At 37.8% G+C, this 19,585-nt stretch overlaps 1 protein-coding gene across 1 annotated transcript in view; it reads left to right on the forward strand.

Annotated features, from left to right (window-relative positions):
- CFH (complement factor H) overlaps positions 1 to 19,585 on the forward strand; it is a 117,265-nt gene that overhangs the window by 65,815 nt on the left and 31,865 nt on the right. The window contains exons 21-26 of the mRNA XM_062210736.1: positions 5,759 to 5,941; positions 6,677 to 6,894; positions 9,315 to 9,379; positions 16,671 to 16,840; positions 18,037 to 18,231; positions 19,037 to 19,213. Of these exons, the coding sequence (XP_062066720.1) occupies positions 5,759 to 5,941; positions 6,677 to 6,894; positions 9,315 to 9,379; positions 16,671 to 16,840; positions 18,037 to 18,231; positions 19,037 to 19,213 (1,008 nt within the window). The remainder of the gene's footprint in view (positions 1 to 5,758; positions 5,942 to 6,676; positions 6,895 to 9,314; positions 9,380 to 16,670; positions 16,841 to 18,036; positions 18,232 to 19,036; positions 19,214 to 19,585) is intronic.

Raw genomic sequence — 19,585 nt, forward strand, 5'->3', positions numbered from 1 at the left:
CTGAGTGGAATTGAGGGTAGTTGATGTATGAAATCTGGCCCCTGTAGGTATTCGTCTGATCTACCGCTGGGACCACACAAAGAGTTTATGCAGCCCTCAGTGTGGTCTCAAATTTCTCCGCAGTCTCTCACCTGGTTGCCAAGGTTACCGAGTTTGTGTACTCGGTGAGTTTTCTCCCCCCCCCCCTCAGATTTTCATAGTCTCAGTTCGTTAGTTTCACACTTTCACTAGGTCCTAACCTCCTGTTATTTCTCCCCACCAGAGTCAGGATTTTCTGCTTGGCTAATAGCGGGTGCCACTTTACATACGTAAAATGGTGCCTGCTCTTTGTCTTCCTCGGCTTTGTAAGGTGAGTGGAGAGAGAGGCTAGTGTCCATGCCGGTTCCCCTTATTTATTCATTTTTTTTTCTCTCCTCCAGTCAGCCTGGTGAACTTTCCCAAGTGGGGTTTCAGGCATTGTTCCCTCTAGGCTCTTTCTGCCTTTCCCCACCAATGTCTCAGGTTACCGAGGTTTTTGTCTCACCTCCCCTTCCAGCGCTGGTGTGCAGACTCTGTGGTTGGGCTTCCACGTGGTGGGCAACCTTACGCTCCCAGTGGGTCCTCCGTGTCACATCCACTAGATCCAGAAGAGTTTCATCTGCAATTTTTTTCCCGAGCCTTTTCCTGAGGCTACAGTAACTCCACTTTTATTAAACTATCTTTTCTCGGACTATCAGTGCGTGCCCTCACTATTCCGCCATCTTGGCTCCACCCCCATTCTTCTGTTTGTCCACTGTATTCTTTGTTCCCTCCTGCAGTCGTGGGATCTTTCACTTATTTTCTCCCTTCTCTTTGAAGAATTTCTTTAGTTCTTTAAGGGTAGGTCTTCTGGAGACAAAGTCTCTTGGTTTTTGTTTGCCTGAGAATGTCTTTATGTCTTTATCTGAGAGGATGTTTCCTTGGATTTAGAAATGAGGTTGATGGTTCAGTTCTTTCAACACTAGAAAAATGTGCCAATTCTTTGTGGCCTCCATGGTGACTGGTAAGAAACCCAGTTTCATTTGATGTTTGCTTTAATAGGAAATACATAGTTTCTATGTAGCAGGAGCCAAGATTTGTTGCTGTTTTTTTTTTAAGATTTAATTATTTATTTGAGAGGTAGAGTTACAGACAGAGGGAGGGAGAAACAGATAGAAAGATCATCCACCCACAAGTTCACACCCCAAATGACCACAGCAGCCAGAGCTGGGCCTCTCTGAAGCCAGGAGCAAGGAACTTCTGGATCTCCCACAGGGGTGCAGGGACCCAAGGACTTGGGCCATCTTCTAATGTTTTCCCAGGCCATGGCAGAGAGCTGGATTGGAAGAGGAGCAGCAGGGATATGGACCAGCACCCATATGGGATGCAGGTGCAGGCCAGGGCTTAGCCCACTATGTCACGACACTGGCTCCCCCAAGATTTGTTTTCTTTTTTCTTTATTTCTAGGCAGTTCCAATATGACATATGGTGGCATGAATGTCACTGGGATTGTTCTGTTTGTTCATTCAGTTTCTGGAATATGGGTTGATGCCTTATCCTCAACGTGGCAAATTTTCACCTTTTTTTGTTTTGTTTTGTTTTTTAGTAACCATTTAATTTCAGGATAATTTTAGATTTATAGAAAAGTCGTGGACACAGACTTCGGTTAGCTTTCTATAATGTTAACATCTTGTATAACTGTGATACATTGTTCAAAACCTAAGAATTAAGCTCCATTTTAATAGGTATCCAATTAAGGAATCCAGGAAGCCACACCACCATTATTTTTTCGCATTTGTTTTCAGTCAAGTACACTTTCTCTTGTCTTTCTACATTTCTAATTTTTTTTGTATTCTAAAACTGATGAAGTTCAGTTCTTTGTTTTATTCGGTTTTGAAACTGAGTAATTTGTGTTGTTTTATCTTCAAATTCAGATTTGTCCTTTAGTCATCTTCAATCTATTATGAAGCCCATTCTGTAAATATTTAAAATTTTCCTATGATTCTTTAATATTTCTACATAATATTGGGTTTTTAAAAATGTTATCAGTTTCAATAGCTGTATCATCTCAGTTTTATACATTAATATTTAAATTTTCCTGGTCCTTAATATGAGAGATATAATTTTTTGTTTTTAATTTGAGACAAGCAGAAAAAGTCAAGGGAAGCTTCAATCTGCTGGTTCACTCCTCAAAAACTTGAGACAGGGCTGAGCCAGGCTGAAGCCAGGAGCCTAAAATTCAGTTCATTCTAGGGTTCCCATGAGGTTGGCAAGGACCCAAATATTTCAGAAATCAGCTGCCTCTTCTAGTCTGATGTTTAGCAGGAAGTTGGAATGAGGATTGGAGTCAGAACATGAACATAAGCACTCTGATACATCATCCATTCTACACAAGGTCCAAAACAGAGCCAACAGCACATTTCGTTGTTGTTCTTGAGTCCTAAAGAACTTAGGCAAATGGAATTCTTTACCTCTTTCAGGGTCTTTTTATGATGTTGTTTTGAATATAGCATGTCTAGGGGTTGGCGCTGTGGTGTAGCAGGTAAAGCCGCCACTGCAGTGCCGACATCCCATATGGGTGCCAGTTCATGTCCCAGCTGCTCCTCTTCCAATCCAGCTCTCTCCTTTGGCCTGGGAAAACAGTAGAAGATGACCCAAGTTCTTGGGCCCCTGCATTTGCGTGGGAGGCCCAGAAGAAGCTGCTGGCTCCTGGCTTTGGATCAGCACAGCTCCAGCCATTTAGTCAATTTGAGAGTGAACCAGTAGATGGTGGACCTCTCTTTCTCTCTCTGCCTCTCCTCTCTCTGTATAATGCTGACTTTCAAATAAATAAATCTTTTTTAAAAATTTAAAATGAACCTAAATAGACATTTTTCAAAAGAGGAAATCCAAATGGCCAACAGACACATGAAAAAATGTTCAAGATCACTAGCATCAAGGAAATGCAAATCAAAACCACAATGAGGTTTCACCTCACCCCGGTTAGAATGGCTCACATTCAGAAATCTACCAACAATAGATGCTGGAGAGGATGTGGGGAAAAAGGGACACTAACCCACTGTTGGAGGGAATGCAAACTGGTTAAGCCACTATGAAAGTCAGTTTGGAGATTGCTCAGAAACCTGAATATAGCCCTACCATACAACCCAGCCATCACACTCCTTGGAATTTACCCAAAGGAAATTAAATTGGAAAACAAAAAAGCTGTCTGCACCTTAATGTTTATTGCAGCTCAATTCACAATAGCTAAGACCTGGAATCAACCCAAATGCCCATCAACAGTAGACTGGATAAAGAATTTATGGGATATGTACTCTATAGAATACTATACAGCAGTCAAAAACAATGAAACCTGGTCATTTGCAGCAAAATGGAGGAATCTGGAAAACATTATGCTGAGTAAATTAAGCCAGTCCCAAAGGGGCAAATATCATATGTTCTCTCTTATCAGTGACATTTAACTGTGCACCTAAAAGGAAACCTGTTGAAGTGAGATGGACACTATGAGAAACAATAGCTTGATCAGCCCTTGTCCTGACTGTTGAGGAACAACTTACTACTTTATTCCTTTTAGTATTTTTTTGTTCTACTTAAGACCATTGGTTGAACTCTTTAACTAACACACAATTATTCTTAGGTGTTTAAATTTAACTGAAAACTGATCCCTGTTAAATATAGAGTGGGAAAAAGAGAGGGAGGAGATGTACAATTGGGGACATGCTCAATCGGAATTGCCCCAAACTGTAGAGTTAGAAATGTGCCAGGGGATTCCAATTCAATCCCATCAAGGTGGCATGTACCAATGCCATCTCACTAGTCAAAATGATCAGTTTCAGTTCACAATTGATCATAATGATAGGATTAAGAGTCAAAGGGATCACATAAACAAGATTAGTGTCTGCTAATACTAACTGATAGAATTAAAAAGAAGAGAAGGATCCAACATGGGAAGCGGGATAAACAGCAGACTCATAGAATGGCAGATGTCCTAAATAGCACTCTGGCCTCAGAATCAGCCCTTAAGGCATTCGGATCTGGCTAAAAAGTCCATGAGAGTATTTCAGGCATGGAAAGCCAAGACACCGTGGCAAAAAAATTGACCTAAATTAAAGATCTCTGTGAGTGAGATCCCAGAGGAAAGAACGGGCCATCAAAGAAGGAGGTACCTTTCTCTGAAGGGAGGAGAGAACTTCCACTTTGACTATGGCCATGTCTAACTAAGATCAGAGTTGGTGAACCCAAGAGGCTTCCATAGCCTTGGCAGCTCATGACAAGATCCTCGGGTGATTACTGACGTCATAAATAAGAGTGTCAATTGTTAAATCAACAACAGGAGGCACTGTGCACTTACTCCCCATGTAGGATCTCTGTCCTTAATGTGTTATACTGTTTGCATTAACAGTATAAATAGTACTCAAGCAGTACTTTATTCTTTGTGTTTCTTTGTGGGTGTAAACTGTTGAAATCTTTACTCAGTATATACTAAATTTATCTTCCGTATATAAAGATAATTGAAAATGAATCTTGATGAAGAATGGGATGGGAGAGGGCAGGGGAGATGGGATGGTTGCGGGTGAGAGGGAGGTTATTGGGGGGGAAGCTGCTATAATTCAAAAGTTGTACTTTGTAAATTTATATTTATTAAATAAAAGTTTAAAAAAAACTAGGCAACTTCTTTGAAAATGAAAAAAAAACCAGTATGTTTAGGAATTAAATTGTACTTGGTAGAAATGTTTTTCCACCTAATGCAAAAATTCCCTTTGCCTTCTCAAATTTATGTTCTGTGGCTTTTTTCAATAGGTTGGTGTGTCTTTTAAATAAAAAAGAAAAGCAAGGAAAAAAATTTAGAGACACAGTAAGCATTGCTGTATGATGCACTTAAGATCCAGAAACGTGGGGCCAGCATTGTGGAGCAGCAGGTTAAGCTATTGATTACAACATGCCATTCCGTATCAGAGCGATGGTTCAAGTCCCAACTGCTCTATCAGCTCCCTGCTAACAAATCTGGGAAAGCATCAGAAGATAGACTAAGGCTTGGCCCCTGCCTCCCGTGTGTGAGACCAAAATCGAGTTCCTGTATCCTAGTCCTAGCCTAGCCTAATCTGGCTGTTAGGGCCATTTGAGGAGTGAACCAGCAGATGGAATGTAAAAGATTCTCTCTCTCCTCTCTCTCTCACCCTCATCCTTTCTCTCCCTTTCTCTCCCTTTCTGTCACTTTACCTTTCAAATTATACAATAAATCATAAAAACAGCTTAAAATATAACTCAGTTTATGTGATAAAATTTCTTCTAGAAAACATTTTTCTTTTTTTTTAACTTTTATTTAATGAATATAAATTTCCAAAGTACAGCTTATGGATTACAATGGCTTCCCCCCCATAACTTCCCTCCCACCCGCAACCCTCCCCTTTCCCGCTCCCTCTCCCCTTCCATTCACATCAAGATTCATTTTCAATTCTCTTTATATACAGAAGATCAGTTTAGTATATATTAGTAAAGATTTCAACAGTTTGCCCCCACATAGCAACACAAAGTGAAAAAATACTGTTTGGGTACTAGTTATAGCATTAAATAAAAGTGTACAGCACATTAAAGACAGAGATCCTACATGACATTTTTTTAAAAATTGATTAATTTAGAAAACATTTTTATAATATCCCAAGATCCAAGATTCATTTTACTGTGCATTGTGCTGCAATTTTATTCGCTTTCTTAACCAGTAGTTTGATTTTATATCTCAGTAATTCATATTTTTTTTTAGATTCTACAGGAAAATGTGGACCTCCTCCCCCAATTGAAAATGGAGACATCACTTCATTGTCATTACCAGTGTATACTTCAGGTTCATCCGTGGAGTATCAGTGCCAGTCCTTGTATCAACTTGAAGGGGAGAAGAAAATAATGTGCAGAAATGGAAAGTGGGGAAAACCACCAAAATGCTTGCGTAAGAACTTTAATATCCTCATGGACTCTGGAAAATCATTGATATGAGAATGGAGTCTTGCTGTTTATAATAGAATTTTCACAGATGACTAAAAACTGTTCTGATGAATGCTTGACCTCCAAGTATCTCTGTATCAGGAAGTAAAGTTTAGAAAACTTTTCATTTTTATAATTTATTTAAAAATATTTAATTGATAAATGAAAATTGCATGAATTGCAAGTGTACAGATTGATGATTTGATCTATTTCTAATGAAATGCTTACCACAATGAGTAACCAATACACTATTATTAAGTAAAGTCACCAAGCTGTATGTTGAGCCCCAAGATTTTATTCATCTTACACCTTACAATTTGCACTCTTTTACCTACATCTTAATTAAAAAAAAAAAAAAACGGTAGTGAAAGGTTCTAAAATGTGGAGTTCTTGACATGATAATTGTTATGACTCTTTGGAATTAATATAATTATCACATGTGAAAAATCACATTTTTATATCACTTACTATTTTTTAACTTTTATTTAATAAATATAAATTTCCAAAATACAACTTTTGAATTATAGCAGCTTTTGCCCCCCGCATAACTTCCCTCCTACCCGCAACCATCCCATCTCCCACTCCCTCTCCCATCCCATTCTTCATCAAGATTCATTTTCAATTATCTACTTCTAAACATGAAAGATTTGGAGAATATTTGTGTACTACTTAATGTTTTCTGTCATTTTTCTACTTTCAGATGCATGCATAATATCAGAAGAAATGATGGAAAAATATAACATAACATTGAAGTGGAAAGAAAGACAAAAGCTTTATTCCCAAACAGGGGACACAGTTGAATTTAAATGTAAACACGGATATCGTCCAGCAACTTCTCAGTCATTTCGAAAAACATGTCAGGATGGCAAGCTGGAGTATCCCAGTTGTGAGAAAAATACAAGAAGATATTACTTTTATTAAAGTTTTCAACTTTATTCAGAGTTTTTATTAATGCAGTTCTCAATTTGTTTTTAAAGTATTGTTTAACTCATCTTTGCTGTTAATTAAGGGTATGTATTGATCTATGATGATGAATTTATAATCTAAGAGACTAGTGCCACACTTCTTTTTAAAGATTATTTACTAATGTATTGGAAAGGCAGAGTGACTAAGAGAGAGGGAGAGGCATACAGAGAGAGAGAGAGAAAGAGATCTTCCATCTGCTGTTTCATTCCCCAAAGACCTGCAACTGCCATGGCTGAGCCAGGTTCAGGGTAGGAGCCAGGAACTCCCTCCAGGTCTCCCACATGAGTTTCAGGAACCCAAGTACTCCAATTGTCATCTGCTGCCTCCAACATATATTAGTTGGAAACTGAGTTGGAAGCACTGATCTGCTGGCTCCATGCTGTGGGATGTGGGCATCCCAGGCTGTGAGTATCACACTTCTTAGAAGCACTACACTAAACTTGATGAACCAGGAGCAAGGACTTAGCCTGGTGGTTAGCACACCAGTTGGGATACCTACATCTCTTGTCAGAATACCTGGGTTCATGTTCTGGCTCCACTCCTGATTCCATCTTCCTGCTAATGGACTCACTGGGAGGCAGCAGGTTGATGGTTCAAATGGTTGAATCTCTGTCAACTATCTGAGAGACCTGGACTGAGTTTCCTCCCCAGCCCAGCTCCCAAGTCTGTTGAGCATTTGGGTTGTGAGCCAGTGGATGGGAACTCTACGTCTGTCTGTCTTCCTCTCATAGGAATAAATAAAAATTAATAAATAAATAAAACTTGATGATGCAAAATTCTGTGTGTTCTACTCCTATAACATGTTAGAGCAAGGGAACTACCAATAATACTCCAAACAATATATCCAAGAATCACAGAATGGAGAATCTTGTCAGGTGCCCAAGGAGTATTCTCCAGGACAGGTCATATGTTAGTCCACAAAGCAAATCCTAAAATATTTGAAAATACTGAAATCATTTCAAGTATCTTTTCCAAGTAAATGGTAGGAGAATAGAAATCAATTAGAATAGAAATTTCAGAAAATTAACAAAATACATGGAAATTGAACAACATGACCCCGAATGATGAATTGGACTATAAAGAAATTTAATTTGTCTCAAGACAAACCAAAGTGGAAACACAACTTGTAAAAACTATGAGATGTCCCAAAACAGTTCTAAAATGGAAGTTTATAGCCATAAATGCCTGCATGTTGAAAAAAAGAAAGATCTCAAATGAACAACCTAAATATACACCTAAAAGAAAAAGAATATGGCTAGCAAACTAAACAAAGGAGAGCAGAAAGAAGGAAATGGTTGATTTCTCAAGAGATAAACAAAATTGAACAAAAGCTAACTAGTTTTAAAAACACAGAAGCTAAAAAAAAATCAGGAATTGAAAAAGGAGATACTGTATCTAACAGCCCTGAGATTAAAATATTTTAAGAGATTACTATGAACAATTAACACCAGGAAACTGATCATATGCCAATATAATTGAACAACTTCCTAGATACATCCAATCTGCAAAGATTATATCACAAATAAATAGAAAATGTGAACAGATTAATGAATTAGAAGATTAAATTAGTAAAAAAAAAATGTCTCCATCAAAGTATAGCATAGGACCTGAAGGTTTCATTGCTGAGTTCTAGCAAACATTTCAATATTTAACACCAACCTTTCTCAAATTCTTCCCAAAAATGTACAGGAAAGAAGCCTTGGAGGCTAGCATTGTCAACAACAAAGGCACAAAAGGAAAACTAAGAAAAAGAAAAATATAGTCCAATATACCTGATGAATATAAATGCTGCAAAAATTTAAAAACTAGAAACCACAACAAATAGCAAACTGAACATAATGACACATTGAAAGAACCATACAGCATGATCAAGTGAGATTTATCTCTGTGATGCAATGATGGTTCAATACATACCAATCAACAACTGTTAAACAGCACCACAAAAGACCAAAGGGAAAATGTTGATGATTTCAACACATGCAGAAAGCATTTGACAAGATTATAAAACTCTCAATAAATTCATATTAAACTCTCAATAAATAAGGACAGAGAAATTACCTCTAGACAATAAAATCCGTATATCATAAGCGAACAGCCAACTTCATCCTTACTGGTAAAAAGGCTTCCCCTCTTAGATCAAGAACAAGACAAGCATTGGCACTCTTACTATGTCAATTCAGCACAGTACTGGAAGTCTTAGCTAGAGCCATTAGTGAAGAGAAAGAAAGAAAAAACATCTGAATTGGAATGGAAAAGTAAAATTCTCCCTGCAAATGACACAATTTTATATAGATGTAAACACACACACACACACACACAACACGTTCTTCTCTACTGCCTTCGTGATGCTTTTTCAATGTTCTCTAATGTAGCATTCAGCAGTTTCATTTCCTTTGACAGCAACAAATGAACGCTGTGACCGCACCCATCGTTCTCGGTATTAGCTGAGCTTTCCGTTCCTGACTCTGGATTCCTGTCTGTAACAGCAGTGGAGGATCATCAGCTAGAATTTTTAAAATCAATTCTCTTCCACAAAAATTCTCTCCTAGACACATATTTGTTGTTTCTTAGGAACTTGTTTTCTCTTGGCTTTTTATTTTTCAACTGACAGATGTACTGTTAGCCCCAGACTCAAATATCTAAAAAGACAAACCTTAACCCTAATGCTAACCCTAACCCTAACCTTAACCCTAACCCTAACCCTAACCCTAACCCTAACCCTAACCCCTAACCATAAACTACTTAAGCTCTGTGATCTAATATCTATTTAAACAAAGAGTAGAAAGTGTACTTTATATTCACTGGAATGACAGTTTTATTTTTTTTTCTTTTCTTTTTATTTAGTAAATATAAATTTCCAAAGTACAGTTTATGGATTACAATAGCTTCCCCCGCCCCCATAATTTGCCTCCCACTCGAAACCCCTCCCATATCCAGCTCCCTCTCCCATTCCATTCACATCAAGATTCATTTTCAATTATCTTTATATATAGAAGATCGATTTAGTATATATTAAGTAAAGATTTCATCAGCTTGCACCCACACAGAAACACAAAGTGTAAAATACTGTTTCAGTACTAGTTATAGCATTACTTGACTTTGGACAACACATTAAGGACAGATCCCACATGAGAAGTAAGTACACAGTGAATCCTGTTGTTGACTTAACAATTGACACTCTTGTTTATGGCCTCAGTAATCTCCATAGGCTCTAGTCATCAGTTGCCGAGGCTATGGAAGCCTTTTGAGTTGGCCGACTTCCATCTTATTTAGACAGGGTCATAGTCAAAGTGGAAGTTCTCTCCTCCCTTCAGAGAAAGGTACCTCCTTCTTTGATGGCCCCGTTCTTTCCACTGGGATCTCACTCACAGAGATCTTTCATTTAGGTCTTCTTTTTTTTTTTTTTTTCCAGAGTGTCTAGTCAGTTTTAATTTAAATATCTTAATTTACTGGGGCCTGCACTGTGGCAGTGCGGGAAAAGCCGCCGCCTATGAGCCAGAATCCCATATGGGTGCCCCTTCCAGACCCAGCTGCTCTACGTCTGATCCAGCTCTCTGCTGTGGCCTGGGAAAGCAGTAGAAGATGGCTCATGTCCTTGGTTCCCTGAAAATGCGTGGGAGACCTGGAAAAATCTCCTGGCTCCTTGCTTCTGATGGACACAGCTCAGGCCATTGTGGCCATTTGGGAGTGAACCAGCGGATGGAAGATCTCTCTCTTTCTCTCTGTCTCTCTCTGCCTCTCCTTCTCTCTCTCTGTAACTGTGACATTCAAGTAAAATAAATAAATCTTTAAAAAAAATCTTAGTTTGGGCCGGCGCCGTGGCTTAACAGGCTAATCCTCCGCCTTGCAGTGCCAGCACACCGGGTTCTAGTCCCGGTTGGGGCGCAGGATTCTATCCCGGTTGCCCCTCTTCCAGGCCAGCTCTCTGCTATGTCCCGGGAAGGCAGGGGAGGATGGCCCAAGTGCTTGGGCCCTGCACCTGCATGGGAGACCAGGAGAAGCACCTGGCTCCTGGCTTTGGATCAACGAGATGCGCTGGCCTTGGCGGCCATTGGAGGGTGAACCAACAGCAAAAAGGAAGACCTTTCTCTCTGTCTCTCTCTCTCTCTCTATCTCTCTCACTATCCACTCTGCCTGTCAAAAAAAAAAATCTTAGTTTACAAGTTAATTTTGACTAAATGAATAAATAATATTTTGGTACTAATGCTGTGACCTGGTCCTTGATTTGTTTTCTGTTTTATGGCAATATATTTTCAACATTAAGTATCTCTAAATTCAAATGTGTATATTTAAGAATTATACCTCAAAACTTAACATGATAGTTGGTAGACTCTGTCTTTAAATAAAAAAGCAATTTATTTAAGTGTTCTAGAAACATTTCTGTGGAATCTTTAAACCCTTATTTGTACAGTTATGATTTCTCCTCCCTTTGCCATCTGTATAAATGCTTCTTTTGATAACTTTTGAAAATATCTTATTCCTTTTGATTTCCTTTCATTTCCAAGTTTTTATAAATAGACTACAGCACTATAGGATATTGCATGATACATCATTTATAAATGGAAGAGAATCACTGTGCTATGATCTTTAACTACAATATAAATTATCTTAATAATTCACTGCATGCAGGGTTTCTTACGTTATTGAAGCCTGTTTGGGCAATTTTGCTCACTAACAGAAATAGCATCAGCATGAGAAAGCTTCCATGGCAGTCCTAAATGTCTCAGTGAAGACAGTGTACCAGAGGGAGGGCTCCATCATCAGAGTTTCTCATCAGTACACTGCCTGCAGGCTGGGTGGGTCATTTGATTGTCATTTCTCAGGACTCTCAAAGCTGTGTTCAGTGGATTTTCTGTCGGTTAGTGGTAGCCCTTTAAAGAATATGGCAAAGTAAATGCAACAGTGATCACGGAAATATAAAAGTGAAAAGTGGGTAAATTCTTACCTGATTGTCCAGATGAAAAATAAACTCCTACAGTGGACCCTTCCTAAGAGAATTCAAATTAATGCCCTCCCATGTGGGCTATTCCTATGTTTAGGAGGTAAAGGAAAAAGCAAGCCATGTAGCGCCGGGACAAGTTTGTGTAGATAGGAACATCTCTGCATTTTGTAGTGTGATATTTGTTGAGCAGCTTGTTCTACTTGAAGCTGCAGTACAGAAGCTGGCAAAGGAAGGAAAGAACAACCACATATTACAGCATTTTTATCATGGGATAAAACATTGAAATGAATGTGTATGTGTCTATGTACATATATTAATGTAATGTCATGTAGCTACTCACCACTCAGAAAATTTCCTTCTATTAAAGGAAATTGTGCTCTTACATATAAGCCTCCAAACACTTTGAAGTATGTGTACGTTTCTTCCATATATTTACTACTTATTTAAAATATATATTTATAATATATAATTATTGTATATATATAATATGTATAAATTATAATCTATTGTATTTTAATATATATGCACTAAAAATATGACTGTTAAGATTCAGATGATCAGATAATGGAGTCCTATACATAGAAGTAGTGACTGACATAACAAGAGAGTTTTAAAGTTTGTGGCAAAGTAGAATTAAAATATAATGTACATTTTTTTCATGAGCATTTTAAGGCCTCCTTAGATTAAGCTCTCAATAAATATTGACTGCACATCCTTCAGTGAGAGTCTAATGGGAGGGAACAAAACTCTGAGAAGTTCAAAATCATTTGACTCTTAATGTAAAATAAAAGCATCCTAATTTTCTTGAATTTTACACTATTTTAGCAAGTATGACAAGAAGCATATTAATTATTACATTAAATGTTAATGTTCCATCCATGCCAACTAAAATGTGGAGATTTGTGAAATAGGTTGCCCTTAGAGTCTATTTATTTTATTTTAAAAAACAGAGAGAAATAGAGAAAATGATCTACAGAGAGATATCTCCCATCTTGGTTCACTCTTCAGATGCCTACAATCCCGGACTGGACCAGGCCACAGCCAGGACCCAAGAATTCAATCTGTTTCTTCCATGTGGGTGGCAGAGGCCCAGTTACCTAAGCCATCTCCTGCTCCCTCTCACAATGCACATTAACAAGAAGCAGAAATCAGGAGTATAGCTTGGATTTGAAGCCAAGTTCTCCAGTATGGGATGCAGGCACCCCAAGTAACATTTTATCTGCTACATCAAAGGCTTGCCCTTTAAATGGATTTTTAATGATGTAAGTACCTGCTATCAACAAGAAATTCAGGCTAAATTTGACTATCTAGGTAGATTGATGTTGAAAGAACAAAAATGTTATGAAATTAATGAGACAATCTGGAACGACTATATTAATATCCCACAAAGTAGATTTAGAATATCAATAAAGAAAGGCATTACCAAATCATAAAAACATTAAATCAGCAAGAAGACATAATAATTCTATGTGAGTATCCATCTGGCAACAAGGTTCCAAACTATGCCAAGTAAACACTGATAAAAGTGAGTGGGGAAATGGACAAGTCTAAAATTAACGTTGGGAAGTTCAGCACCTATTTATTCCTATTCCAGGCATGGCTCCGGGAACATTTTCCCAAATGTGTTACATGTGTTTTAGCTTTGGGTGTGAAGAAGGCCTATAGATTTTATAGCTCTCAGTATACATAAATACAATTTGCTATTTAATCATTTGAGCTATTTAATAATTTAATAATTGAGCATTTAGGTAGAGTATTATATACTTATATGCTTTATTTTTATCATATGTTAAACATTACCTGTGTGTTGATTTGTTCTCTCAAAAACTCAAATGCCATTTTTCAGATTCTGCAGAAAAGTCAAAATCTTCCATCTATTATCAGTGGAGATATTTACTACTTTCCTATTAAAACAACATCCTCTTGGATTAATAGTTAAATTTCAATGCAAGCCTTTCTATGAACTCTAAGGCTTCTAATATAAACAAATAGAAATGGACAGAACCACCTTGATCCTTGGGTAAGTTCATGATAAATTCAGAGAAAACTGAGGAATAAGCATAACTTTTAAAATTATAGTAAATTAAGGTAAAAATAATAAACACTTAATTTTAAAAGCAGATACTCATACAAATTAATGTCTAATAATAAGTGCAATATATTATCACAGGAGATAAACATAAAATTGATTTAGGCAATCTAATGAATTAATGGAAATTAGTATTATGTGAATAAAACTAATATAGAAATATGCTAATGTGCAATGTAGGTCAACAGAATTATGCAAGGTAATCTTAAATCGGTGTAACAAAACAGTACATTTTCCTCTGCTACTGCAAGTCTAATAAGACTTTCCATAGAAAGTCTGAAATAATTAGTCTACGTAGGGTATTCTGAACCAGTATAAACACTGCTGCATAAATACCTGAAAAACACATCTAGTAGGACACTAAACTGATTTCATCTAACAAGTGTTTCTCTGCTAATATCATTTATCTGCTTTTTCATAGAGAGAGACTGAGAGACTGAGAGATGTAGAAAAACGTGGAAAAAGAATTCTCATTTACAAGTTTACTCCTCAAATGCCTTCAAGAGGTGAAGGTGTAGCAGGGCAAAGCTGGGATCCAGGGACTCAGTCCAGGTCCACATGACTGGCAGGAATCTGATTAACTGAGTCATTAGTGCTACCTCCCAGGGTCTGAACTGGTAGAAAGCCAGAGGCAGGAGCCAAAGATCAGAAATGAACACAGGTACTCCACTGTGGCCTGTGGCACATAAACTGCCAAGTTCAACTCCTGTCCTCAAACTTATATTTGACACACCCTTACTTGAATTTACTGTTGCATAGAAAACTTCAACTTGCTACTTCTTGAACATGCCCTGTGCATATGGAATATTTCTTCAAGTGTGGACTTTAAGACTAGCAGGTATTCTCTGAATGCCTTTTGTTTCCCACATACTGCTTTTTCCTTCGAATATAATTTAAGTCACACTTCCCAGAGGGAAATCTATTTTATATGTATGACCTTTGGAAATTCCTCCCTAATTTTTCATGCTTAGCAGCTCAATTATTATTTTACTGAATTATATACCTTAGCCTTGCTTGGCTGTCCATTGTCTTTTAGGTTTACACAGGTGTAGCAGTATGTATTTGCTGCATATAACATGCTTTAAATACTTGTACAGATACACACACAATGTCTAATGGCTAAATCTAGATAGGTAAAATTTGTTACCTCATGAAGTCATAATTAGTTACCTGTTGTATTTTTTCAGTACTCTATATACATTTACTGCTTTGACACTTTCATATAGTTATTCCAAAACCTGGGTCTTTGCAAATACTAATTTTATTGCTAGTTTTTAATTTTTATTTGTTTTATTGCTGTGGAATATCTTTCTTACTTCTTTCCATGTCTCATAACATTTATATTGAACACAACTTGTTATTGAGTAAAAATGCTGGAAATCTTAGATAATACATTGTGAATTGTGAGGCCTAACAACCAAGGGCTTCTTGTTACTGCAGATTTGTTTATTTGTTTTGTGACTTGCCTAGACTAATTCTGTAGACTGTTTTCTCGCAGTATATAAATGTTGAGGTCTTTGCTCAGTTATTATTTCTTGTTTATATTTTGAGGTCTAATTTCCTAGGAGTGACCCCTCAGTCAGGATAGCTTAGTGGTGAACCAATACTTGCTCAGAGGTTGAGTCAGTAAGCTTCCTATCTATGGATGATGTATCTGTGAGTGATTGGAGAAACACCTTGAACAAGAAGATCTACAAGCCTGTCGCACATCAGTGAGGGACTAGGAGCTCACAGGACTCTCCCTGTCCTCTAGTTGGACACAGCCTGGTGCACGTCCATGAACCTCTGCACCTCATCTCTGAGAGTCTCTTGCTGGCTCCTTCTCCAAATTTCCCTGCTAAAATTCTGACTGGCCTGCCACTCTGCTGATGGCCTAAGTAGTAATTAGGGACCTTAGTCTTCCCTAGGTGTTTCCCACTGTAATCTCTGTATTCCATGGTGTCCTGGGGCATGGATTATCAAAGCTGCTAAACCATTGCTCTCAGCAGCACAGCTACCAGTCCCTATGCACTTCCTTTCTTCTCAGGGCACAATCTGAGCCATAGAATTGAGCTGGGAGCTGGCAGTGGATGAAAACAGCCACTCTTCTGCACTGATATTGATAGATTGCTTGAATAAATACTCCTCAACAATGTTCTATTTAGCCAATTTCCAGGGACTATAACTGATTTTTAAAGGAATGTATCCAATTGGTATTGCTGTACTTTGGAGGGAGAGAATATACCAATTTCTTCATACGGTATTCTTGAAGTCTCATGTGAATAAAATGATTTTCTAACCCAGTTGGTTCAAAAATTCCAGGAAGCGCTACTATGCAAAAACCATTCTTAAACAGATTTTTACAATATCTGCAAAATATGAAAGCTATTAAGGCACAACCTAACCCTAGGGACAGTGTTAAAAGAAATTCATAACTAGAAATTGATGCTATTATATTATAATGAGAACGGATGACCTGCACTTGTGCACGTTTTGAAACAGGTGACGACCTGGCGAGGAAGAAGGTAAAGAGGTTTCATCTCTGCCCCTTAGGGGTTTGTGAATAACAAATTCAGAGACAGTGACTGCAACGTGGAAACTGAACAGCTATCGTTTTGCTCAGATAGATACCAAGTCTGCATTCAGAGTATTAATGCAAACACATTGATTAGACACTATTTAGTTATTTCACATATCCCTCTGTGCACTTTGATATTTACTGAAATTACTTCACCGAAGCAGTTTCCCGGTAGTCACTGACACTCAAAGTCACATTCGAAACGGCTGTGAGAGTGGGATTCAAAGCAGCAGCACCAAGGGATTTTCCAACATGTTTCTCCTCGTCAATGTCATACTGATCTTAGGCTTTTCCACTGTTGGGGGACAAGGTGAGTTGAATGCTGTTCTGACTTCTTAGCTCCTTTCTAAAGTGTATTTACTGGCTGTGTGTGTGTGTGTGTAAATGAACAGATGAGACTACTTGGAATGAGATATTGTATCTATTTTATGAAAATATTTACAATGTACCTTTACAGGAAAAATGTGACAAAACAGACTTTCTCTCTGTTCTTTAACTCTAAAGTGTGAATAGCCACCAAATTTATAATTTGTAGAGGAATTAAATTATGAAAATCTACATATAACGAAGGAGGAGGTAATAGGCAAAGCCCCAGAGTATTTCGGTGTAACTCTACAATGTTTCTGATCAGAAGAAAAAATAGCACCCTCAGAAAATCTAGACCCTTTCAAACTGTTTGCAGATTTTTGTTTTCAAAGGTTTGTTGATTTAAGATTTTAAATACCGGCCAGCGCCGTGGCTCAACAGGCTAATCCTCCGCCTTGTGGCGCCGGCACACCGGGTTCTAGTCCCGGTCGGGGCACCGATCCTGTCCCGGTTGCCCCTCTTCCAGGCCAGCTCTCTGCTGTGGCCAGGGAGTGCAGTGGAGGACGGCCCAAGTGTTTGGGCTCTGCACCCCATGGGAGACCAGGAGAAGCACCTGGCTCCTGCCATCGGAACAGCGCGGTGCGCCGGCCGCAACGCGCTACCGCGGCGGCCATTGGAGGGTGAACCAACGGCAAAAGGAAGACCTTTCTCTCTGTCTCTCTCTCTTACTGTCCACTCTGCCTGTCAAAAATTAAAAAAAAAAAAAAAAAAAGATTTTAAATACCATTACAATGAAAGATATACCATTTAATTCTAGTTATCATTCAACAAAAGGAAATATCTTTTTAGTAAAACAATAGTGCATAGCCTTATTTTTGTTGTAAACCAGTGAAAGGCCACAGAGTGGCATTAAAATGGCATTTGCAAGTGGGAAAATTGCAAAGTGAGGCAATTGAAAATAAAGGTGAATATGCAGAATTTTGACAACCATTAACCAAGGAAAAGATACTCAAACTTTATTGCAGTCTCTTGGAGAAACTTCAGTGAAACGCCGTACAGAAGTTGTCCCAGTACTAAATGATCTGTAAGTAAGCATTGCACTCTCTGTGCTGGTGTCAGTAAGATGATTAAAATATAATTTAATGATTTACTAATGTTGATAGGTATTTAATACTTCTACTTTATTTTGTTTTTTCCCAGTGGGATTTTGTGATTTTCCAAAAATAAACCATGGCATTCTATATGATCAAAAGAAGTACAATGCATTTTTGCCAGTTCCTATACGGACAATTTTCTATTACTCCTGTGAATATAATTTTTTTTCCCCTTTGAAGTCCTATTGGACTCGGATTACATGCACTGAGAAAGGATGGTCGCCAACACCGAGGTGCCTCCGTGAGTACACGTCCTGGCCATTACGTGGATTTTCATGCCTTGAAAAGGGAAGAGGGTTGCACACATCACAGAGGCTCGATCATCACCAGGCAAGGACTGGAGGAGCCAGTGAAGATAGGGAATGCTGTCCTTCTTTTTTGAGATGACTTTTACCAAAATAAATGGGAAAAAAATCAACTTTCCAATATGATCCAGAAGTCCTCTATGTATTATAATGTGTCAACTTTTGTCCTTTTTTAATTAATTAATTAATTTCTTTTTTAAGGAATACAAATTTCCTATGTACAGCTTTAGGAATGTAGTTATTCTTCCCACCATATCCATCCTCCCACCCACACTCCCACCCCTCTTTCTTCACATCTTTGGTACTTAAAACTATATATTTATTCATCTCTCAATGAATATAAAAAGCAAACCCAGGTGACAGGTGTTATTGTTGAAAAACAATAAGAGACAGAATAGATGAGCCAACAAGGGAGTTATAAATGATCTTTCTCTTCCTGCAAAGAAGAGTTTATGAGGATTAAGAGAAAAATAGATAAATTAATATATTGATATGCATTAGGAGAGTCTATAAGCATAAAATATTGTAGAAACCACAGAACAACAGCATGAAATGTTAGTTTACTTCAAACTTATGCACACACATATATGAGAAAATATTTCATTCATATAGCATTATCTAAATTCTTTTGAAATTTTATTTTTATATTTCATGTTCCCTATTCTTTCTAAAATGTTGTAGAATACAATTTTACCATTTGTTTTTACCAATTCTATCTTGTTACCAATCAATTTTTCGTAGGACTGTGTTTTTTACCCTTTGTGGAAAATGGTCATTCTGCATCTTCAGGAAAAACACACATGGAAGGTGACGTCGTGCACATTGTTTGTGATAGAGGCTACAGCCTTCAAAACGGGGAGAATACCATTGAGTGTGCAGAGACAGGCTGGTCTGCTCCTCCTGAATGCAGCTCCACTAGTAAGTAAAATACTGTCTCCCTGCTCCCAGTTTGGTTTGCGATTATTCTTAGGGAAAAGGATCAGGTGTTAAATGTAGAACTTACCAAAGCCTCTGTCATTATGCTTTTTCGGTTTGTTAAGACTTTGTTTTTTTGAAGGTCAATGTTTATTGATTTTTAATGTGAATATTTGCAGACAATAAAGGTAATAGCTGCAGTTTTGTTTTTCATTTAACTTGATTACATCTGTAAAGTTCTTATGCCTTATATGGTAATTTTCCTGGATTCTGGAAATTTCACGATAGGTGTCTGGAAGGGCCATTATTCAGGCTACCACAGAAAATTACAGCAAAAAGAATAAGCTTATTGATAACCAGAAATCCACTGTTGTA

Source organism: Lepus europaeus, chromosome 14 (assembly GCF_033115175.1).
Source record: "Lepus europaeus isolate LE1 chromosome 14, mLepTim1.pri, whole genome shotgun sequence".
NCBI lineage: Eukaryota > Metazoa > Chordata > Mammalia > Lagomorpha > Leporidae > Lepus > Lepus europaeus.